We start from the raw sequence: 24,509 nt of genomic DNA, 5'->3' as shown, positions 1-24,509 counted from the left end.
ACATCTCTGGCTTCAAGTCAAATGAATCGGTGTCGAAGACCAGCACAAAGTCCATGCCAGACTACATGGAATGGTCGCACAGTTATCACACACAACTTTTGGACTTACATTTGACAAAAACGATGACGTCACCTCCAGAGGAGAAGGCTGTTGTGACTTCAAACGTTATCAGAGACAATTCAACAGAGAAATAACTCAGAGAGTCTTTGTCTTTATCAGACCTTAAAGGTTAAAAACTCAAAGTGATTTCACACAGCGAGGCTGTAAACGTTATGACTGCATGTATAAAGCAAAGACTTTAGTGCGTTATATCTTAATTGTCTTATCAGATAAGAAGCATTGTGGAAATATGTAACCCATGCTTTTACATACTCTTAAGAATGACTGAACTGTAACACAACATGTACGTACCTGCACACAGGAGGAAAACAGAATGTGGAAAACCTCCAGACGAGTTATAAACATATAACTTTTAGACGCGTTAACTGGAAATGTAACTTTGTTGGCTTTTTAGTTATAATTTAAATCAGCGACTCTGCAATTTTAATCAGATTATTTCCAAATGTATGATTATTATTATTATTATTATTATTATTATTATTATTATAAGACAGTGCATCTTTAAAAAAAACAAAAAAAAACAACCTTTAATAATGAGTGAAATACAGAAAAGTTGATCAAGTTCATGTTTTTTTTTTGCGTGCTCAGCGTACTGCTTGTACTGCACACAGGCTGGCACATTATTATTGTGATCTTTACAATGTCACCAAAAAAAAGTGGATCTTTCACCACTTTATCTTTATTGCTTTCATAACATGAAAAAAAAAAAGTGACATGTCAAACGTCTACGCTGCTTCCCTGGAAAGACCTTTGACACCCCGCTGAATAAAAAAGAGCCTTGAGAGGAGAGCAGAGCGCAGACTGAACGAGCAGCAGACGAGGAGCTATGATGTGGCTCGTGATTTTCCTGGTGTGGTTGGCAGTATGGGCCGGCGGCACGTACTGGTATCTGTTTGGGAAAAAAAGCCCCTTCTCCCTGGAATCAGTGAGACCACCCGGCCCACGGGAGTTTGATCAGAAGAAGCGTGACAAAGTCATCAAACAAGGTAAAAAGAGAGAGAAAGAGAATGATGGCATCATATCACATTCCCAAAGCCATGCAATGATTTGTAAAGATGTTAGTATGCACATGGATTAGACGCCATTACATGTTAAATGTACAAATTAAAGTACAACTTATTTGATGAATGAGCTACAAAATGTTGTAATAGCTGTATTTGAAAGCCATGCCCAGTCATTCTTTTATAAAAATTATAACTCCACTACTCCACTTTACTTCCCTTCATATTAACGATCAAAAAGGGTTTCCACTTATTTGTATTTGTTTTCCAACCAACGAGAACCCAAAATGATTAAAACAGAAAGATCAACAAAAAAACGAAATGTGCCAAAAATCTTTATATTTGTTCTCGTAATAAGTGTTATTTAAATTTGTTGAAGGTAGTACACAGTCTTAATGAGCGTCCTGGAGACATTTCACCTAAAGGCAACAAAGGCGTAATTTAACAAACCTGTGATTTTCCTCTTATAATAAAAACATATTAACACAAGTTCTGTGAAAGTTCTAGAAATTGGTCTGGTAGCTGGAGTGGTGCTAGTTCACTTTCCGAGCTCTTCTTCGGTGCCCTTAAGCAAGGCATCCTTATATTACTATTTGCTAAGCTCTGTCAGAACTGGTTCCAGCATAATATTATTGAGCCCACCAAAGTGTTACTGCACCATCCTATACAAACTGGTTTTTTTGGGATATTTCAAGATTAAGATAAACTTGAAATTGCACTGAATGTCTTTCACCGACCTTTAAATCAATCCATGAGAGTCTTTGGTTGGTAAAGAGTAAACCTGGTGGTAGAAGAAGGAAACTATATGAGGCCTTCTGTACAACACACAGAACTTACTGTATTTCTTATGTCTGCTGAGGGCTTACTGATACACTTGTCATAACTGATAGTTTAGTCTGGACATAAATTAGCAGAGGCAGTAAATTTGCTTCATCTATGAACCTTATCTAAATTAGATTATGACCATAAGATTATGCTAAATGTTCAATATCATGTTTATTGCCGTTGGAAGATTACAGATGAAGAAACTAGGTGCAGAAGACGTGTGTGTGTGTGTGTGTGTGTGTGTACGACAGGAAAGGTGTACAGTGCAACTGTCAGATAACCATGTAACCCATTTATGCAACTTGTTTTGATGTCTCAATTTCAACACTTTCTCAAGATCACATTTATGATTCTTCTCTTTTAAACTGTTTGAACCGGAAGCAGAACTTTTTTCACGTTTCTGCATTTTTCCGTCCAGGTTTCAGCCTCGACAAAGTGCCCCAGAACCTGGATGCCATTGTCATTGGTAGTGGTATTGGTGGGCTGACAGCTGCAGCCACTCTGGCAAAAGCTGGAAAGAAAGTTCTGGTGCTGGAACAACACGACCAAGCAGGAGGCTGCTGCCACACGTACATAGAGAAAGGCTTTGAGTTTGATGTTGGTAAGAAGACTTTAAATCAATGTCACTGACACTTATTGGACCCAAACCAACCAACAACACCTTACGTCCCATTATGAATACTGTGTTCAAAGAGCCAGGGGGTCTCAACATGCCAGTCTTTATACTGTGTAGGCCTATAATGACATACATGTAGGTGTTTGGAACGTCTTCTTATGGCAGCTACACAGCATCTGTTCAGGCGTGTTCAAGGTTCAAACTGATAATGTACAATCTGTCAATGAGTGTTTTTTCCTTCCTCGACTTCCTTGAAATGGACAAAAGAGTAGGTATTCTTACCTGTTATCAATAAAAAATGGGAAAAACCAAAGATCGGATCAGAAGGGATGATTAGAAGCTTTATGAAAGAGTCTGTCACCAAAATCCAGAGCAAGAAAAACACAATGGCGACTCCAGTCGAGTTTGAGCCTCCCCTCTTTTGCTGTTGATCAACCACTCGGATTTCAAGATCTCAACAATGTTTTCAAGCGACATTTTAGGGAGAGTGTGCAGACATTTTTGAAATTATGAACTCCGGTATTGATTGAGCTCAAAATTAAACAATGTAATGGGGGGGGGGGGGGGTGAGATTTATTTTTTTTGACAATGAATAAACACGTCGTCTGTTTCTGGCGTATCCTCTACAGGGCTTCACTACATCGGTCAGGTACATGAGAACAGTCTGTTGCGCATTGCCTTTGACCAGATCTCTGAGGGTCAGCTGGAGTTCCAGGAGCTGAAACAACACTTTGATACCATCCAGATTGGCCTCGGCGATGAGAAACGAGAGTACACCATCTTCTCTGGGAAAACCGAAATGAAAGCTCATCTGTTGAAGCAATTTCCAGACGACACGGAGGCCATCGAGACATTCTTCAAACTCATGAAGGTACTGTTAGCTAGTTGAATAATGTTTCACTGCCATATAGCCAAAACATAACATAACAACAAAGTCTAAATTTGACCACATGTTATACATCCTATCAGATCTCAGCGAAGAAGACTCACTACCTGGCAACCATGAAGCTCATCCCGAAATGGGTTTCTTTATTCCTGCTTAAGTCAGGCTTGGCAGACCTCGTCTCTCCAATTTTCCGCATCAGCGGAACAAATGCAACGGAATACGTCAACACACTGACGAGCAACAAGGATCTCCATGTCATCTTTTCATATCTTTTCTACGGTGAGTCCTCAAAAATATCACTCGGAGTGGAGACGCATCTTTGAGTTTTAAAAGTTCGACAATGAAAATGTATTACTGTCGCTCTGTCATCGAGTTCGTTTCAGACTTTAATGCTTCCCTAAAGTTATACTAAGCCTTTGTAACGATCCTTTAAATTAGTTTGTCAGTGACATTAAGAGACTTGATGCTTGAGAGAGTTTATTAATGCTTTTATAGAGAACTAGTTGAGCTAATTTATTTGCAGAACTGGACATAAATATGATAAATAAAATAAATTATATATTTTTTCTCTTCATCTACAGGCGTGCCTCCGAGGGACTCAAGTATTATGATCAATGCCCTCCTGATTCATCACTACAAACGGGGTGCCTTCTACCCCAAAGGTGGAGCCAGTGAGATCTCCTACCACATCATCCGCACGATTCAGAAATATGGTGGAAACTGCCTGGTCAGAGCTCCCGTCTCCCAGATCCTGGTTAATGAGAACGGAGCTGCTTATGGTAAAGGAAATGATTCAAGATGGGGTTTTTTTTTTTTACTGTTACAAGAAAGATAAATCACAGGGAGTGTAACAGGTAACCTTCCTTTCTGACAGGTGTGAAGGTGAAGAAAGGTCAAGAAGAGCTGGAGGTTCATGCACCAGTGGTTGTATCAAACTGTGGCGTCTTCACCACCTTCCAGAAACTTCTCCCCCCAGAGATACGAGTCAAGCCAGGTGAAAAAAACCCATTATGAACTCAAATGAAGTTCTTCTTAAAAGTATCATTATCATGAAAAAGGTAAAGAATGTGATTTATCTGACACTTCCATGTTTAAGATATCCAAGCGAGACTGGACATGATGAAACATGGCAGAGGGTCCTTCTTGGTCTTCAGTGGCTTCGATGGAACCGAGGAAGAATTGGGTCTCGAGTCCACCAACTTCTGGCTGTTCAAAGATAATGATATGGACAAATCGTAAGCATGCAGAGCTCTTACCTCAATTTGTGCTGAATGCATGGGTAGCAATAGTTTCCAATAGAGGTCGCTATTGTATCAGAAGTAAAAGTATGCAGAACTAACTTCTCATATTATAGTCTGCTCAAAGAAACAATCTCAGATTTACATTATTCTTGTAAAAGAAAATCTGTCTTTCAAAGATTTTTTTCTACTTTAGCATCTATTTTTTCACATCTAACTTAAGACTGATGAGCATTACCATAGAGAAACCATAGAGCAACATACGTTACCTTTCAATCCCCCTTTCGTCCTTTAGATGGAGTGCAGGATCAGCCAAGTTTTAGCTCCTGGACTTAAAATGTTCTTTTGAATCCTTTAATGCGACGCTCCACTTCTGATTAAAACAAGCAGCCATGACACGGAGGAATGAATGATCTGTACAAAATGACGTCATCCATTTCTTCTTTTAAGGATGGATGACTTCTTCGCACTGAGTAAAGACGAAGCACCGGATAATATTCCCATGATGTTTATCACGATGCCATCTGCCAAAGACCCAGAATCCCAACTAAGACACCCTGGTAAAAAAAAAAAAAAAAAAACCTCCCCCTGATCATGTTTGAAGACAGGATGCCAGCAAATAAAATGTATCTAAGGGTTCATACTGATTACTAAAGGTGTCCTGTTGTGTGTCATGGTCACAGGCAAATCCTGCATGACAATACTGACGATGGTGAAATATGAATGGTTTGAGGAATGGAGCGACACCACAGTGCGCAAAAGGGGTGATGATTACAACAACTACAAAATGAGATTTGCTGAAAACCTCTTTGCCTGGGCTTGCACTCTGTTCCCTAAAATCAAAGACAAGGTAGGATTGGGGTTTTTTTCATGCAAAACGCATATGTAAAATGTTGAGGGGTGTTTCTTTTTTATGCACAAATACAACTTATTTCTTTAACTTTTTAAAGCAACGAATCAAAAATTCAGAGCTATGACCACTTGGAAGGGTTCTTTTATGGTATAAAACGTTAGTGTGTGTGTGTCCGTGAATAAAGACTCTCTTAAATGTTGCTTTTGAAGTTGGTTTTCCAAGATGTGGCAACCCCACTGAGCAACATGCACTACCTTGGAGCCCAGCGCGGAGCCATGTACTCTGCTGAACACAACCTCGACCGTTTCCAAGCTGAGGCTGTGGCAAGGAACAGAAGTGACACCCCCGTCAAAAACCTCTTCATCTCAGGTAAGAACCTCCAAAAACTTGGCCCAGGCTTTTATGCACAAACAAGTCAGAATTTTATTCTTTTGGATTGAGAGAAGACGCTTTAAGACAGGGGTGTCCAAAGTGCGGCCCGGGGGCCATTTGTGGCCCTTGAGTGGATTTTTTGTGGCCCTTGACTTCGTTCGAAGAATCAGAAGATTTTGGCCCCAGGCCTCATCAGATGGCGTATTTTGTTCTTTTTTTCTTCTTCTTGTTAGCGAGGGAGACCTATAAAAGCCTGACTATTCTTTACAAAAAATTAGAACACAACAGTTTCCCACTGCAGTTAGTTATTGTGTATTTACATTATTTTTTGAAGAGGTCAAAATACAAAAAGTTCCTTCCAATATTTAAAAAAAACAAACAAAAAAACCCCTGTGGCCCGTGAGAGATTCTAACGCGACAATTTTGGCCCGCAAGAAAAAAAGTTTGGACACCACTGCTTTAAGAGGTATGGAAATGTCTCAACAGGCCCTGAAATTGATACATGACACTGGAGGGTTGGCAATGATAAAAAAAAAAAGACGAATTTCTGTGCGGTTTATTTTTACTCCTAAGATTAAAAAGCTTTTGTTGAAACAGGTACAGTTAAACACTTGTGACACAAAGAGGAAGAAACTAAAGCTTCCAAGAGAAACTCTACCTGAAGGGAAACAGACAATAATTTGAATCCAGACTAAAGCTACTTCTGTCGTGCTTGTTCTCTTTCAGGCCAAGACGTGTTCAGCTGTGGGATAGCAGGTGCTCTGCATGGTGGACTGCTCTGTGCCTCTACGGTGTTAGATCACATCGTCTACATTGACTTGCTCTTCCTCAAGAAGAAGCTGAAGAAGAGGAAAGCCAAAGAGCTTGCCCAGCTGGCAAAGAAGAAGCTGCAATGAGAGGGCTCTCTACTTCCCCTGCAGGACGTTTGTGGAACTACACAGTCCTGATGCAAAAGGACCCTTGAATGCAGCAACACCACCACATCCCAGATTTATGAAATATGCATGCATCACAGGGTTTAAATGTAGTCGTGCTATAAGTGCATTTTTTCTGTCAGTTACAACAGATGTCATATCCTGTTTAGGCCCAATGGAAAAAAATGGGGCACTCTCACAAAATGGCTCGTTTTCATATTGAAAACATCATCAATAAGTAATATATGCAATTATTTTCTCTGACATTATTTTATTTTTCTTTAACACGTCAGCCAAATTATTTAAGCTTGAGAAAAATGACAGAAAAATAACACAGAACGTTCGACAGTCTTCTGATTTTTGATAACGTACCAAATTGACTCGAAAATGAAATTTGTAAAACTTTTTTTGCACATACAGTATAAACCTACATTTTTTTGTGTGAATTATCCTAAAGTGAAATAACAGCCAAAACAAATTGTTTATTTATTAAAATGTCTATTATGGGTCTTTTTTTCCTGATTATTTATGAATCACTTAGGCCGACAGGTGATCTGAGATGATAAGGGCCCGCTGGGTTTTCAGTTCCCACCTATGTTGTTCTGACCTGACTTACAACCCCGGCGATGTTTGGGTAACGGCTTGAATCAAACGTATGGGGGGAAACCTCAGACTTCCTGCACTAAGTGAACATTTCCTCAGTAAACGGAGGACAAACTGTGGTCTGCAGGAGACGACAGAGTGGGATCCGAGGAGAAGAATGCCCCCTCTGTCCAGGCAGCCGGTGGGATGCCAGTACCTCGCTCGCTCAGTTTACCTCCATCCCTCTGCTGGGAAAGCTCCGTCTGCTGCAAGAGCGCTGATGTGCAACTCTCCACTGCTACCATTTACCTTTCAAGACTTTTTTCGCTCGGGATCAATAAAGTATCTATCTATCTATCTATCTATCTATCTGTTCTTCTGCATAAAAAGACAAAAATCGAGGCACGTTGAAGGAACAAATGACAATATGGCAGGGAGAAAAGTTAATTATATCGACTTTGCCTGGCTGGAAGTTCAGTAGACTATAACATATAATTACCATGGCATGATAAAGGCCAGTACTTCCCAAGAAAAAAACCCCATACTGTAGCATCTAACGCTTACTTTACTACGCTCTGTTCTGACTGACTCATTTAGCTATAAAACAAACCCACCTTGACTCAGTTTAGCCTCCTTTGGCCACGCCAGCAGTGTGTCTCTTTGGTTCCATGGTCAGTCACCACCACGCCAAAATTATCTACTGGACTGATTTTTTGGGAAATCTGCGTGCCGACTCTCTCGTGGATAAATCCTTCTGACTTTGGTGAAAATACTTCTCGAGATCACACTGATGTGATGAATAAAAAAAAAACTGTTCTCATGAGAATTTTCGTTTGGTTTTGTTTTAACAACCAATACATGAGGCTCGAGCTAATGTTACATACATGTGTTGATAGGGTTTGAATTAAATCAACACCTTTTAAAAATACTCCAGAATAATGACCTCTGAAGTGAATACTATTGAATGTTATACACATATTTTTTCCGTTATCGATTTGAGGTATTTGACTTCAAATTTTAGTCAGTGATAAATACAGCATCAGAATTTTTAAATCTATACGTTAGGAGTGTAAATCAAAAGATATCAATACCTGATTTGATACCGCAGCGGAAAAAAAAGTCCTTAAAACCCAATATTGGGTCATTTCTTACAAATTTAAATACCAAAAATGTCAAGCAGATTTCTACAAATGTTCTAAATTGGAAAAATAATTGGTAACACAAATTTACTCGAAGCAGCTCGGGGTTAAAACCCAACTGAAAATCTTCTGTTTCTATTTTGAAAGCTTTGGTACTTTTGTTATTGCTCAATACAATAACAGATTTCTTTTACCATGTAGGATCTAAAAGTTCTGAACATTTTGACAACGACAATATTGGTCTGTTGTTTTTGTTTCCCCCCCCCCCAGAACATTCATTTTACAGCCATGCTTGATTTGATGTCTTTCTTCTCATCCTAGTGTAGTTTCATTAAACCTTTTTCACTTTCAAACTGTTAATAAAGCATTTATCACATATAACAAATGTCACCTAAAGGTCTCTTCCTGTCTTTAACACTTTCAGTTTTTAGCTGGCCTTTATTTAGTCAGTAGGCTACAATGGGCAGACCTGAGGAAGAATTGAAGGTTTTCTTGACCACCACAAGCACCACCTCAACCCCCTTCCTCCTTTCTCCTGTTGCAGGCAGCTCCCACATGTTTAGACACGCTCTTACATCAGGAGGAGAGGCCCAGAGGGTTCGATCTCAAACCAGCAGTCCACTCTCTCAAAACACTCTAGCCCACACTCTTCATGCAGAAGACACACTCTTTTACATCAGCACATTTAGTTCAATGGCGGTACGACCAAACTAAATTCTGAAGACTTGAAAAAAACAACATAAAAATAAAGCCTACAGTGAACTTGCAAACGCCGTAGCAGCAGGATTGGCTCAGAGAGAATTCATGTTGCTATGCTCTCGTCTCTGAGTTGCAGCCAGCTTTCCGTCTTTTCCAGATGTTGGAGCTCCTCCCCGCTGGCCTGCCGGGAGCCTCCCACAGCTTGAACCCCGCCAGTAACCACAGCTGCTACCAATCTGAAGACTCGCAAAAGAAAGATCCAGACGACCCAGAAGAGAGGAAGAACCAGTCTGAAGATAGCAGTGAGGATTAAACTGGGTTTAAAAGCATAAACTGGTGATAAAAAGCAACACCAGCTCGTTTTAAAGGCTACTCCAACTAAAACCACAAACTTAATTAATAATCTATTATTCATAGGTGTTAATTTTCAAAAGAGCTTTACATTTGTATAATTAGTATTTAAAAGTCTGCATTAGCATTTAAAAAAGAAAGAATGACTTAATTACATAAGCAAAGCTGTGTCCCTTCTCAGCAGAGATCTAAAAACCTCGTCTCTGCTGTTGGACAAAAGCTGCTGATGGAGGCCAACTTTCTGTTGAGCTCAATGGAAAATCCAAGGAAAAAGGCATTTTCCTCAAATCTTTGCTCTGCCTGAAGAATCTCAGTCTGAAACAATGCGGGTCTTCTTGTCTGCCCACCTTGGTTTGCTCTGCATGATCTGCTCCAAACTCAACTGTCTACTTTCATTGTTGGTTAACCCTTTAGGCAGAAAACAACCCATTGGAAATGCAAACATTCCAGTCCATGCTTTTTAATTGCAATGATTTGCCAGGTGAGACATTTATAAACCAATTTATAACCAATTGTGATTCCAATACTGACATATCTTTAAGGTTATATGCTTGTTTTTTTAACCGATCCGGCGGCAGTCAAACACTGTACACACTGCAGTTGTGTTTCTGTCAACGTGACGATTGAAGCTCTTCTTCACCAGCTTCATTCTCCACTGTGTTAATGGACTCATTGTTTCCGTGTTCTGTTTCGGGTGATGCTAACCTGCTATAGGGCTTAACTATTGGAGTCAAGATGGTCGACCAAAACAGAAAGTTGTGGACCAGACAGATAAAAGCTGAAGGTCCACATGAATCTCAGTCAAGACAAGATGAGCTGCAACACAATAAATCAACACAATCAGTTTATACATTGCTGTTATTAAAATGTTCTTCGGGTCAAAATATAAAACTTAATCCGACAAAATGCAGGACGCCGGAAGATGGCGACTTCAGCATTGAGGATGAAGTTCTTAGATGGATGATTGACAGATAGAAGTGATCTCATCTACATAAACTATCTGTCCTCATGAACCCAGTCGTCTCTTGATCACTTTTCATGCTGCCACCTTAAACCTTTTCCCCTTTTGGATTCTGCCATCTGAAGTAGGAATGCATCTCGGCAGGGCTCGACTTTCCCTGCTCAGCTGCTTGTAATAGTCAATGTGAAGCTGCTCTGCACATTTGATTGTAAATTATGTTGCATGATCCAGATTGGATGAAAAGGAGAGCGGGGGAAGGATTAGGGAGGCCCAGAGGAAGGAGAACATTTGGAGCTTTGTACACTTTGTAAAAAAAAAAAGAAAAAGAAAGAAAAAGTGATAGCAAATCTTTTCAGAAGTGAGTCACAATGCTGCGTTCAAGCTCCTCCTCCAAAGTCAAGTTCAATCCCCCCCTCTGCACCTGGCAGCGACAAACCGCTGACCTCTGACCTCCAGGCTGCTTTTAAAGACTTTAACTGTGACACAAAGGTCTCTTGTCAATCTCAACTTTTCTGCCTGTGTGCCGAACATCGACAGGGTTGGATTCGCTGTTACAGAGACGACTAAAGTAATCACCGCCTGCTGAACCACAAAGACACAACACTATATGTGATCACAGTTTACAGAGCGTCAGAGCTGGGCTTAGGAGAGGAATCACTGGCTGTCACCCAGTTCTGACATTAGACGGCTGTAGGTTTATGAGGAAAAAAGAATTTAAATGTGTTTTTTTTTTTTTTTTTACACAGGAAATGGCAAAACTAGCAACATTTTAGGTAAAACAGGAGGGGCAGAAATACATCAAACTAATGACATAAAACAAACAACACTTTGAATCAAAGATTTACTCTCTCAAATCTTTCACACCCATCTGCACTGTGTCTACAGCTCCTCCTCCTCTTCCTCCTCCTCCTCCCAGCAGATGCTTAAGAGATGATCCACAGTTCTCACATTTCATCCCACACCTCCACCTAAAAAGCCCACCCTCCACTTTATGGAGTTTTAACCCCATCAGCCTATAATGCATCCGCATTCGTCATCGCCAGTGTTTACAAGGCGAGCCAGCTTGTGTCATTTTCTGGTGAGTCTAAAGCACCGGAGACAGTATACGTGCACTAGAGGGGGCTCTTCGGTGGGAGTGATCCCTCACAAAGAGATGACTCCTCAACACATGGTTTGGATACACACAGTGAAAACTGTTGAGTTTATGTGGCAGTTTTTTTTTCCCCCCCTTGAAAACTGCTGTAGAGATTTCAAAACGTTAAAGTGAGATGTGTCTTTAGGGGAAACAGGAGCAAACTTCATGTTTTATGCTTCACCAGAAAAAGAGGGAGACTGAACATCTTTCTTGAATTTCCCTCGGGATCAATAAAGTATCTATCTATCTATCTTTCCGTTTAATTGTAAATTTGATTGTTTGACATAAATGTCTTCATGCATTTCTCTTGGCTTTGTGCCAGGGCTCACACGCTCTCAACACTGTGCAAAATGTCCACAGTTTGCTGAGACATGTTTCCGTCTTGATCCCCTCACACAAACTGTTTACTCTTTCCACTCAGCAGATGCATGAGAAACATTCAGCCAGAAGGTGGCTCACTCAAAAGCCTTTGATTCAGCCTCATTACTTTGGCCACATCGTGTCTCATGTGCGACGATGTAAAAGGCCAGAACTGCAGCTGGATAAAATCCGCTTTAGAATATGCTGCTCTCTGTTGTCTCTGTGTTGGGGATAAATCTCCTTCATGCCATCGGGGCCGGGTTGTTTCCTCGGACTCTCCCAGACGGGTCGTGCCTACATGCTTCTCCTTCCACACTGAGGCCATGTGTGCAGGATGACCTCAGCTTAGTCCACACTGAACGTATACACTGACGTGACACTAATCATTACAGGCCGGAATGAAACCAGTCTTTTTTTAAGTCCAGTTGTCTTTAATTCAACATAATGGGAGTGAAAAATGAGGAAGGACGAGAGGGGTTTTTTGTTCGCTGAGGAGATTCTTCAGCTCCTCATTCGTCTTCTCTGAGCTCAAATGTTTTGGTCTGCCAGCCGGCTGACACTGATTCAACTCTCCCAGTGAAAATGACAACCAGAGACTCCACCTTTAGACTCCCGAGCAGACAGTGGTTTCCAACAATGACAGCTGCCGATCCCAGTCTTTACGTGTCCTTTGACTTCAGCTGGTGTCCATGTTGTTTGCATTATATTTTAAGCTCAGCTGACCACGCTTTGTAAAAAACAAATGGAGGTTTTGTACCTGTTTTCATTAGTTTCGTAGAGAGGTAAAGTTCATGCTTCAGCTACAGTAATGCTGCTGGAGCTGTGTTTGGTGGAATATACGTAGCTACAGGTGAAATAGGGGGACCTACTTGTTATGGCTTGTTCAGCCCTGAAGGTGCAGGAGTTCAGGAATCACTTTCTCTGTCTTTACACACACACACACACACACACACACACACACACACACACACACACACACACACACACACACACACACACACTTAGAAATACACACTGGGTGATTTTACTGCAAAACAAACTACAACAGTTGTCAAATAGATTGTGATATATAGAGAAAGAAGTATACTGATTGGAGGGAAATTAATTCATGCACATGAAAATAGAAGCCTGACCAGCTGATCCAAATGGCCATCATGCAGCAAAGAGTCAGGATTGGATTTGAACCCACTGCCACCAAAATGAGGACTATAGCCTCTGTTCGTGGGCGGGCAACAACATAACCGCTATAGGCTGTCTGCTGCCTTGGGTTAGGATTTATTCAGACCAGGTAACATCTTCAAATATAAAATGAATCATTTCAGTTTGAACTGGTTTTGGTTTTTCAAAATTGGATTCTGTTGTAACTGTGACCAAGACATATCCAAGACCAGAGTGCAAAGAGACCAAGACAAGACCAAGGAATGTAGGGATCTGGACCAAGAGCAGAAGTATCACTGAACAGTCATCAGCTCTGTCAATATTAATGTACAGTATGTTAGAGCTGAAGGATTAAAGCAACACCTAATGAAAATACAACATCAGAGTATTCTAACTCCTGATGTCATCAGACATCATGTTAGCTTGGGTAAGATACGCTTCAGTACTTCAGACCATTTAAATTTTCCTTTAGTTCAGAAGAGTTTTAAAAAATGAAAAAACTGTTTTTAAAAGGTTTCGACAAAATGGTAAACCTACAAACAAAGTCAATCGTGTTTTAGTCATGGATAATCAACCAATACAGAAGAACAACATCGGTGTTTTTGATTTTTTATTTAGCGCTGTTAGAGTCGCCCAAACACATTTTATCTGTGGACTTTAGTTGGATCTTAGTTTTTGATGCACCTGAAAGGAAAACTGCCAAAACGCAACACGATGACGTCAGTTTGAAATGGAAAGAAAACACTCACACAATAAGTGCATTTCTTCACCTCCACGTTTAATAAGACTTTAACAAGTTGTCTGGTTTTGATCCGTCACAGTGACCTGCCTTCAGCTGAGTGTGGGGATTGAAATGAAAGTGAGCGGTGAATATTTTCAGGTGAGATATTAGGAGAAAATTGCTGCGCCAAGAAAGCGTTTGTCTGTTATTGCACTCCTTCACTCTTTAAGACTGACGGCCTATTTTCATTTTTCCTCCTCAGAGTTTTGTTTCCGAAGTTGAAGTCACAGAGCCGGGCCGAGCCGAGCCGAGCGTGATGCAGCCAGCGCTGCAGCTTCAAGTGATTCCAGATGTTTTAAGGATTGAACGCATGTGCAAGCTCATTTTTCTCTGAGCTTTTCTCTTTGTTTCTGCCATCCTTCTTTTATTCTTCTACTTTCACCCAAACTATTGACTGGACACCATTTGAATGTAAAAAGCTTGTTTTTGTTGTTGTCGTTGTTAGTTTGTGTTTTTAAAGAGCCTCCTTCAAGCGTTCATATCAGATTTCATGAATTCAGAGCAAAGGGTTGGAAAATTTGGTTAAAAAGCAATCCTGGTGGAAGAGGGAGGAGAATCTCATGGTTCTGGTCTTTTCTTGGATGTCACTGCTGTGAACTATAGCCAATAAAAATCTCTGCCTGGGACTTTAAAACACAAAGCAGGGAGAGGCAATCCCAACAAGCAAAGCTGCATCTCCTTGCATGAAGAAAGACAACCTCATTTAAATTAAAAACTAACTCTTATCCAGAAGGAAAAACAGCCTTTATTGCGTGGTGCTATGTGTCTCTGTCTCTGAAATAAAAAGTCCTCTGGGTGAGGGGAGGAAAGGCTGGGTGGGACTGGGCTGGGTTTATGAAGATGGGAGAAGGTGGAGTCTGCACTCCTACCTTGTGAACTCTTCAGGCAGGACGCCCCTGGGTGCCTTCGCTCTCCCTCCCTCTCCTTATATATGTCGAGGAGAGAGCAGCGGAGCAGGGGTGTGAAGTCAAATAAAGAACTTCAGCAATGCGCGAGACAGGTAGAGACAGGACGAAAATGAAAAGGTGGGAGAGAGAGACAGAGACAGAGACAGAGAGAGAGAGAGAGAGAGAGAGAGAGAGAGAGGAAGAAGAGGCTGTGACATTTGTTAATGGAGGGGGAAGATGTGGCAGATAAAAAAAGAAGGCAGATGACGAATGAACAGATCCCATCCTGAGCTTCTTAGTGTCTGTTTGAACTCACAAGCACAGAGGACACATGCAGTGAGATCTTAACAAGGACATATCAAACTATGGCTATTGTTTGTGAAGCAGAAAACATTCAGCTGTGATGTCTTGTAAAACAAGTGAGCTCCAGGAAAACTGATCAGAGGAGGAATGCAGACTGCTGAGTGTCTTGACATGTTGTAGGGAGGTTTACATCCCTCCATATCTCCGAGGTTAATATCTATGATCTGTGCAGCAAGTGACCGATGGCAGCCCTTTAGAAAGAAACCAAACCACCCTGCTCATCCTAGATATTAACCCGTTTATTTACCTAAAGGTGCCATTAAGATGATTTTATTCACAACCCCACAAGTTGACATGAAACGAGGATATCACGTGTAAAAAGGAAGCTTGAAAACAGCCCGAGCAATAAGCCAGGTGGCTGTTCAGTTTAAGTGCTGTCATTAGAGTGGGAGGGGTCTGACGGGGCAGGAAGCCGTGTGTGGTCACTGTCATTACCAGGTGAAGTATAACCATTAAATGTAATGAAAAGTCTCACCTCTGGGACTTCTGATCACAGGTCGAAGGGAAATAAGGACCAATCCTACCATAACACCCGAGTTAGTCTTCAGCTTTATGGAGCCGTTTTCTTTTTTTTTTTTTTTACGTGACATCTCAATCTTCATCTCGTTAAGATTATATTCTGCTGTAAACCTGCAGATTCTTTTCTGAGTTGGACGACGTGCCTGACTAAAACCATCTGTTGTGAATGAACTCAGATATTTAGTGCACTGTGAAGATGGTTCACTCTGTTGAGAAACCGCGTCCCAAAGTATTTCTCCGATCAACTCACAAAAAACATTGTGTTCCATTAAGAAAACGATGTCCTTCATTTATATACTACTTTTATATATGTGGAGCATCTGACAGAAATGGTTGAGTTCTCTGGTGTAAATCTTCATTTGGATTAACATCGAGACTTCCTCGCCTGCAGAGCTCAAACTTCATCATGACTGAAGTCGTTTTCAACACAAAATAAAACTTATTTTAAGAGCTCGGTCGTGTGGTCATGATCAAGCAACAACTTCCGGCGCTGAAAATGAACCCAATGTGGAAGTGCAAACCAAACAGAGTTCCCTGAGTGTGGACTCCCATGAGGTCCAATGTTACAGTGTACATTTTATAATGCCCACTTTTACGACATTAAAAAAACACATTTACATCCTGGTACTTAGAAAACATTTTGGTCTGAATCGTTCGTTCATTTATTGGTATTAACTGAAGTGGAAGTCATTTTTTTTCTCCTGCTTGACTGAAATGATTTTATCCCAAGAGTCATGCATGTGTTTGCATTATCAGTGATGTGGATGAGTGGACTCGTAGGTGGGCAGGTCCTATCCAGCTTTCTTAAACCTTTCCATCTGTAGGTGTATCTGTGGGTGACTTCGGAGTTCTTGTGCTCTTTCGTGAACAGTGTGAAGTTGTGGGGTTTTTTTTTTTCACTGTCCATTTTGTTCTTTAGTTTAACTGTATTTTAAACAGACCCATTTAAGCAGGAGACTTCAAACTGCTGTGGTGGGGGGCTTTAAACTAGACATCGAACATTTACGCAAAGAAATACTTTAAATTCACATCCATACAGATTTTTGTATTTGTATTTTGTTATTGTTTTTTTCTCTATTTAATAGTATTTGTGTTTTAATAAGGCGTGCTCTTCTACATGTGACATATTCTCTCTCTTTTGCAGACTCGGCTGATGATTTACTGATTTAAATGAACTTGAACTGTTTCTGTTTCTTCTAAAAATGAACAAACAGAGAATTAGTGAAGGTGAACAGTGTCATAGGAAACCTTAAGTACATTTATCCAACACTGCCAAACAAACTCATTTTTTGTCAGAACAGTCTTCTCCTCCCTCCTTTTTCCCCTCTGTGGTCGATTCTTACTTCGTTTTTGTTCCTCCTCTTTGCACCTCGGCCAAGTCGACTCCCTGTGTTGATGTGGCAGGCCTGGGAAATGAAAAGTGGATACTTAATGTCAGGCAAAGAAGAGCTCCTCCTCTTCTTTTTTTTTTTTGTAATCTTTTGCTTGCAAACGTGGACAGTAAGAAGAAAAAAAAGGCAATATGGGAAGTTAACACAGTGACACAGAATTGGAGGTCTAAAAAAAAAAAAAGGCTTGTGTTGCCCTGGAAAGAAAAAGGCCACCATGACACTTTGGCCCCGTGTTCATGATTGAAGGCTGTAATCTAAGCTGTTAACACACAACGGCACATTCGTATTCTCTTCTAAACCAAACGTTTCCTTTTTTTGGATCTTTAGGGCCACAAAGAAAGGCAGATACTAAAAGTGTTATCAGTAAATGTTATTTATCCAATCATGTCAGGAAAAAGATTTCACTTTCTCCAACATGTAAATCTGTCTAATAAATATATGATAGTTGTGAGTTTGAGAGCTAATGACTGAGCTCTCCACGAGTTTCCATGATGTTCTGTGGAGAGAGAGAGAGCGAGAGAGAGAGAGAGAGAGAGAGGCAAAGAGAGAGAGAGGCAGAGAGAGAGAGAGAGAGAGAGAGAGAGAGAGAGGCAGAGAGAGAGAGAGAGAGAGAGAGAGAGAGAGAGAGAGAAAGGGAGAGCATCCACACGTCCTTCATTCCACAGCACAGCTGAACACAAACCAGGGAGGGACGTGACACTCATCTAAATATGAGCATCCGGCTGGAGCCAATCAGAATCTGAGTTTACACTAAGTCCTGCCCACTCCCAAATCACTCTCTCGCCGTGCTTATTGAAGTTCAATATGCGACGTGGAGACCTCAGAAGCTGCTTTTCCTTCTCACCATCCCTGACTCGTTTCAGCTCAGAGAGTCTGTCTTCCCTGGTATGAAGAGCGTCTGACAGTGGACAAAGACATGATCAACAAAATCCTTCTTTATTGGACATAAACCCAAATCTCTCTGGGGGCTTACATGTTCATATTCATATGATGATTTATTTCCCAAACAGCCGGTCTCAGTCTGATTCCTTAGACGTGATGTCAAACCTTTGAAACCCAGGTTCTGCATCTAATAAGGACATATAAGCTAACTCGTGCTGTCTCTGAGCTGATCTGGTTAAATTCTTGCAGAGTGCATCAGGCCTTTAAGGTGTTGTCCAGCTGAATCACTGCTCCCCCTCCCCCAAACGTGAGCAACTGCCAGCGTCACATAAATTGTTGTTTCTCGAGGCCGCCGACAGAAGGCGTTTAGAGTTCACATGCTGCCTGGAAGGCTCTCCATCTACAGAGCTTCAGTCCGAGGTGGTTTTATAATCTAAACAAGTCGCCGTACAGTTCTACCTGGAAGAGAGGAGGCGGTAACGTCAGCATCTCTTAAAGCTTTATGGCCAGCACTTGGCACATCGGGGGAAAAAGGAGGTTGATTACAGGCAGGGGGTTCAGGTTTACACACACAGGGTTGGACTACCTGCCGTGTGCTAGCCATTAGCATTAGAGGGGAAGCATGCTGCTTTATAGAGCCTGATTTTAGCTTCATCTGCTGAATAACCAGCAAAAGCCCAGTGGCAACAACCAGCCACTTTGGCTTAAACAATAGCACTCTTACATATCATACTTGTAGGATTTTTTAAGTCCAACAATTCTCACTGATACAGTAAAAGACTTTTTCACACTTGCATTAAACTCCCGAAAATGTCAAAAATTTTCACCACGACTTTTTTAAAGCCAGCTGAGCCGCACAACCGCCACGCTGCTTTATATTCTTTAATGCTCGCCAGCATGTTCGGTCCGAATACATGAAGCATCAATATAGAGTCGAAAGAACTGTTATCATAGCGTTTGATTCTGATGCTTCGTCCGCCATCTTGCATGTTGTAAACGTTGCACTGTGACTCATTCGCTCTGGCTCATTTCTCCTCCAGGTTCATCGGGATGCCACAAATCTCGATTTACAAAAAGTTAGCATCATAAACAGGCCGGCAGCCGCTCAGTGTGGAGGGACTTGGGTTGGGAACCGGAGAGTTGGCGGTTCAAGTTTAAGTCGCAGAACCCACCAAGTCCAGAAATCAGCCTGATAGCTATGGGAGGTGCCAGCCCACTTTCTGAGCACTGCCCAGGTGCCCTTGAGCAAGGCACCAAACCCCCAAAACTACTCTGGAGTGCTCACTGTGTGCAGCCCCCTCACTCTGAGACCTCTCCATTAATGCATGTCCATATAAGACCTGGTTTGTGTGTGTTCAAGTTCATTAAACAGAGTGTAAACTGAATTTCCCCTCATGGGATGAATAAAGTCTAAGTTATGATTATCATAGTATCAAAACAGTTGTGCAACTCCAGTGATGAAATAGGTCGATGCCCAACGTCAAAAAAACTAAATACAATGAAGTCCTACAGTATGCAGCTTTTAATTGGGGCTCCTTTTGTGCATTTTGCAAAGGTCCCAAAAAATGGTTTCTGTCTCCAAATTTAAAAAAAAACAAAGGAACCAAGAGGTATTGTAAAACACCCAGGGGTGCTGAAACACTTAAATTAAAGAGCCCTTGATGTTCTCAGCTAATAAATAATGAGCTCACTGAAAGAGCAAAAGGCGCCTCTGCAGATGAATCTCAACTTTCTCCAATTAAAGTAAAAGCGTCTTTTTCTCTTCACACAAACAAAAGCAAACCGTCTATGATGCTGCCTTCCAACATTGATAGTTAACAGATTTGATATTGTCCTAAGATGCACTGAATATTGAACATCAATCTTTTTTTCTTCTTTTTTTTTGTGTTTGAATATCGATCACATCGTTGGCCTACACAGTGCTGATGTTCTATCAGGTTGCTGCACCGGCATCCAAAACCATCTGGTTTAGTCACACACCGAGGGCTCAGCCATGAAACACAGATTACTGGGATGTGACTGTAAAAGGAATTAAGACAGAGGAAAGTGGAGAGAAGCTAAACAGTGCAGCGTTAGAAAAATATTTTAGAGGAGATCTCTACCTGTGTGGACAAATTTAGACCGAGATGGAACACGAGTAAGGTTTCTTTTGAACAGATTGTCAAAGAGCCATCAGTCACTGTGGATCTAGATATCAACACCAACATGAGCTAGAAACTCCTTTATTTATTTATTTATGACCCTTCTCTTGGATCTTTCCCTGAGGTTGAGTAATTGAAAATTCTAGGAGGTTTAATTGTTGACAACTTGCAGAGCTTGTTTGTGAAATGTTCCAGCTGAGAAGCCTGACTCTAACAAACCAGCTCGCCAACAAACATTAGGCTGGTTACCAGTGAGTCCCAGTTGCTCTCCAGTTTTCTGTACTCTAAAAATTTAACAAGACATAGATTCACAAAGCCAATGAAAAGCCCTTTAAGTTTATGTTTTTAAACAGCCTTCAAACGTGAGCATTTCTAACCCAGGATCTGAGCTTTCATATTTTGACTTTAAGGGTTACTGTGGATTGTAACTAGAGCTTGAACACCTTCCAAGTTTTCTACATTTACTCTGTCATTCAACTCCTTGATCAAACAGCAGCCAGTTTAAACCACAGGGAAAGTGGTGCTGCCACCCAGTCTCCTAAGATTCTTTCTTGTTTCTTTGTCAGTGAATCTCTGATATGACCCGTCTTCTTCTCTTTCTTTTCAGCTTTCCCCTCGGCCCTCTCTTTGTCTCTCTCTCTCTGTGTCTTCTGACTCATCCAGGCTCAAGACCAGGAATAATAGGAGACAGGAAAGAAACCTCTAGAGCGGCAGAGTGCGTGGTCCAAGAACCAAGCCCAGTGGCCTCCACTCTAGAAGCCTCTAATTTAGCATTTATTTTCGGATGAGGCTTTATTGAGCTCAGTCCGGTGCAAAAAGCCGGGGGACTCAGTCACTCACTGCCCTCTCTGCTCAATTATGAACAACACACCAGAGATGAAGGGCTTGGCAGCGATTTATTTTAAATCACTGTGGAGATAGACGTCAGTATAAAGTTAGGATACTAAAACTTCTGTGCTTTTCCAACACAGGATGAGAACACAGAAAATCTAATTTAAGCTAAATCGATTAAAAACAACCAATAGTTTCAACCACAGGTCATGTTGAACATTTTGGGGTTTGCCAGGGGGACCAAAGTATGAAAACATTGATGACCTGACAGCCAGTATTTGTGAGGAAACTGGAATGAAAAGGTTTAGCTGTTTTGTTTTTATATGACAGATGTGGTTAAATATCTTAAGTATTGTGATAATATCGTATCGCGATAATATATCATGACTCAAGTACAGCGATAATATATCATGACTCAAGTACAGCGATAATATCGTATCGTGACTCAAGTGTCGTGATAATATCGTATCGTGACTCAAGCATCGCGTTAATATCGTATCGTGACTCAAGTATCATGATAATATCATATCAAGTATTGTTGAGTATCGTCAGTATTATAATACCATCATGGTAGTGATCTTCCCTCAACATATTCAGTCAATGCACCTACAACATACTCTAATGCTCCACAAACTGTAAATGACTAACAATGAAACAAGAAAGGTTTCTAGCCAAGCTCCATCCAAACAAACACCTCTCTGACCCCAGTACCACCCTCAGCCTCCATACTTCCTCTCACATCTGAAAGCTGTTAGCCCTCAACGTTTGCAGGGTGACACAGGAGGCAAAGTATAAATCTTAGCTCCTCCTGCTCCAGTAGCAGCACTGTTGGTTTCTGAACATGTGGCTGGCACCAGGATACCTCGTCATGCATGAAATTTCTTCTCCTGAGGCCTCCACGGTAGACATGGCAAATGATGCATGCATGCATGCATGCAGCAGTGGAAGAGCCTCGAACGCCATGACATCAGGCAGGAAATGCTGAATTTGTAAATGTAGAAGCTTAACTTAAATCATGAAACTCTCTCTTTGAAGCTTTCGTTTTCCTTTGGGTAACTCTAATCACTCAAGTAACACACAATCAACCCGAGGAAAGCAATTCATGGGAAAGGGAAGTAAAAACTGCTTCAACAGAATGAATCTGAGTGTTTATTTCACTTTTCTTAAAACACTGTAGGCGCAGCTCTTAAAATAGATTTTTGTCAACTATAATGACTAAGCAATTGCAGCTTTAATTTGCATTCAGGTGAGCTCGAAGATGTCTTCCAGCAAAGTCTCTGTTTACTTTCTTAAAACATCTCTTTGCATAGTGAGAACAGCCGCAGAGAGGGACTGAGAGAAAGCATCTAACGTGGCAACTTCACTCACATCCTCCCCATGAACAGAGGAGGTGAAAATAACGGAGGAAGAATAGCGAGGAGGAGGAGGAGAAGACGGCGGCTGTGGCCGTTTAAATGGCTCGACTTGTATACACTCCCTCTGCTAAACAGTGGGTTAAGAGAAGTCGTTTTAGCGCATGCTGGATGTTAGGGGGGGAGAACAGACCGCACTGCATTCTTTTGTATTGAGGTCACTTTTTTCTTCTCAACAGTTCTGAAGCACTCGACAAGCTTAGGATTGGACTGCAGGCTTGATCTAATGCAGCACTGGTGGATCTACTGCACATGCTCAGAAGTGACATAAACTGATAGTATTTCCTCCCTTTTCCCCCAAGCATCAAAAGCAATAGTTATTCAGACGACAGAAAAAGGTGCAATGGACGTCCTCTCTAAAAAAAAAAAAATGTAAAAAAAATCTGATGGAATTGTATTTTTTTCCCACCCAATGGAAAGTCTGAACAGACCTGTGGATTCATTTCTTGTACACCAGCATCCAGCTGACTTACTGAATGATGACTTAGTTGTATCCATGTCATGGATTACTCAAGGATCAGCTCTCCTCATAGAGAAGAACATACTTTCTTCACAGAACAATAGCTCCATGCAGTTGTTTCCCTATTAGCTCACAGATCCCTTGTTGTTGGTAAATAGAAAGTTTGGACGCACCAAACTCTGCACAACACCACATGAATTAGCACTGTAACATGCCCACCTGGCTAAAAGGATACCTGAGTGATTATACCAGTGTGATACATAGAAACTCAGTGGGAAAGATGTAACATTGTCATTATATGATGAAGCATGTTGTTGCTTGGTGCATTTCTGTTTTCACAGTCTGAATGTGTACCACGGGGAGAATAAAGCGTTTAAACCCAATGTGCAGAGCAGGAATCCCAAACTTAATTTAAATGCATTGTTTGAAATTGTGCTTCACCCACCTGTGGGGTTTACTTTCTGGCCTTACATTTGTAACAGTTTTTCTCACACAAATAAAACCGACAGACCAAAAAAAAAACACGAAAAAAAACCGACAACAAACAAACAGAGAGAGACTTGTTCACCTCAGCACACCAGTCGTGTGGTTTCCTGCACAGTCCTCGAGGGAGTCCCACAAGTCCAAGCTAGGAGGCATCTTTTCATCCTTCCCTGCCATCTGCTGATGTAATGTCAAGCACCGGGACCCAGGGGCCTTAAGAAAACAGCGTTGGCAGAGTGTGAAGAGAGGCGTTAAGGTTACACTGATTCACAGCCTTTAAAGTGATGACACACATCAGAACTACAGCGCTTATTGTGCTTAGTAGACGCAGACAGCTTAACAAAATCTCCAATGAAAAGATTGTAGTTATTGAGCTTTTCCTCCACACAATCAGACTTACTTTTGATGACATCACATAAGGTGCACAGACGAACATCACTGCGGCTCAGGCTGGCCTCTTCAAGAGTGACATGCTGCAAATAGAAAACAAAAATAAAAACTGATATGACAAAAATAAGACAAAATCTACAGTTAAGTGTGACCCATTCACAGTATGCTAAATATAAACATGTTAAATTGATAACCACTTGACAAGACTCTTACTTTTCTTTTAAATAAGACACAAAGTTCACCTACTAACTCTTGGCCAGTGGATAAGGGTATGGTGTTAGTTAAATAAAGCTTACCAAAGCACAAATATAGTACAGAAATTCAAATATAAAAACAGAATAAAATGTCAACACTTGGGCAAGTTTACACTTCCATACCTTACAGATACTCCACTCTACTCGTCCTGTTTGTGAAAAGACTAATGTTAGTTTAATAAAAATACTAGGAAATGTGAAAATAGTCACTTGAAGCTTACCCCAAAGTAAGCTTAAAAAAAATCCGTCATGTTTGAGTTTACAACCTACATGTTAGGTCGTGCGTAAAGTTTGAAGCTAGTTTAGTAACCAGCTGGTCTGCTAGCTTACTTCAACGTTTCCTAATTTACCGTAAAACTTTGAATAAAAACCCATCCCGATTAAAGGCATTTCCCTTTTACGGGCCTGATGTAGCTGCTTGTTTTGAAGTTAATTCAGTGTTGATAAAGTGAACAGGAAGGCTAAAAACGGACTCTGGTCTGTTAGCAAGATTTTTAAGACAACA

General features: G+C 41.1%; 1 protein-coding gene and 1 long non-coding RNA gene across 4 annotated transcripts; one reads left to right on the top strand and one right to left on the bottom strand.

The window, feature by feature from the left end:
* Nucleotides 1-738: 738 nt before the first annotated feature.
* Nucleotides 739-8,233, top strand: LOC306817378 (inactive all-trans-retinol 13,14-reductase). Its single transcript, XM_079334193.1, has 11 exons — nt 739-1,106; nt 2,365-2,547; nt 3,192-3,433; nt 3,532-3,727; nt 4,030-4,227; nt 4,323-4,442; nt 4,545-4,683; nt 5,137-5,246; nt 5,370-5,536; nt 5,749-5,908; nt 6,638-8,233. Exons 1-11 carry the CDS (start codon nt 947-949, stop codon nt 6,805-6,807), a joined length of 1,845 nt encoding a protein of 614 aa, XP_079190319.1. The 5' UTR covers nt 739-946; the 3' UTR covers nt 6,808-8,233.
* A 7,807-nt stretch (nt 8,234-16,040) lies between these two features.
* LOC306842144 lies at nt 16,041-24,496 on the bottom strand. Of its 3 annotated transcripts, none has more exons than XR_013781674.1 (5): nt 24,226-24,496; nt 24,128-24,153; nt 23,761-23,833; nt 23,446-23,573; nt 16,041-17,166 (listed from the first exon to the last, which is right to left on the bottom strand). It is a non-coding gene; the product is annotated as an uncharacterized lncRNA (long non-coding RNA). The 3 variants fall into 3 exon arrangements; XR_013781675.1 differs by having other exon boundaries at nt 24,355-24,496; XR_013781676.1 differs by lacking the exon at nt 24,128-24,153 and having other exon boundaries at nt 24,226-24,495.
* Nucleotides 24,497-24,509: the final 13 nt, after the last annotated feature.

This window comes from Symphodus melops, assembly GCF_947650265.1.
Source record: "Symphodus melops genome assembly, chromosome: 21".
Taxonomy (NCBI): domain Eukaryota; kingdom Metazoa; phylum Chordata; class Actinopteri; order Labriformes; family Labridae; genus Symphodus; species Symphodus melops.
Note: the sequence above shows the minus strand (reverse complement) of the source record. Positions and strands in the feature narration are given on the sequence as shown.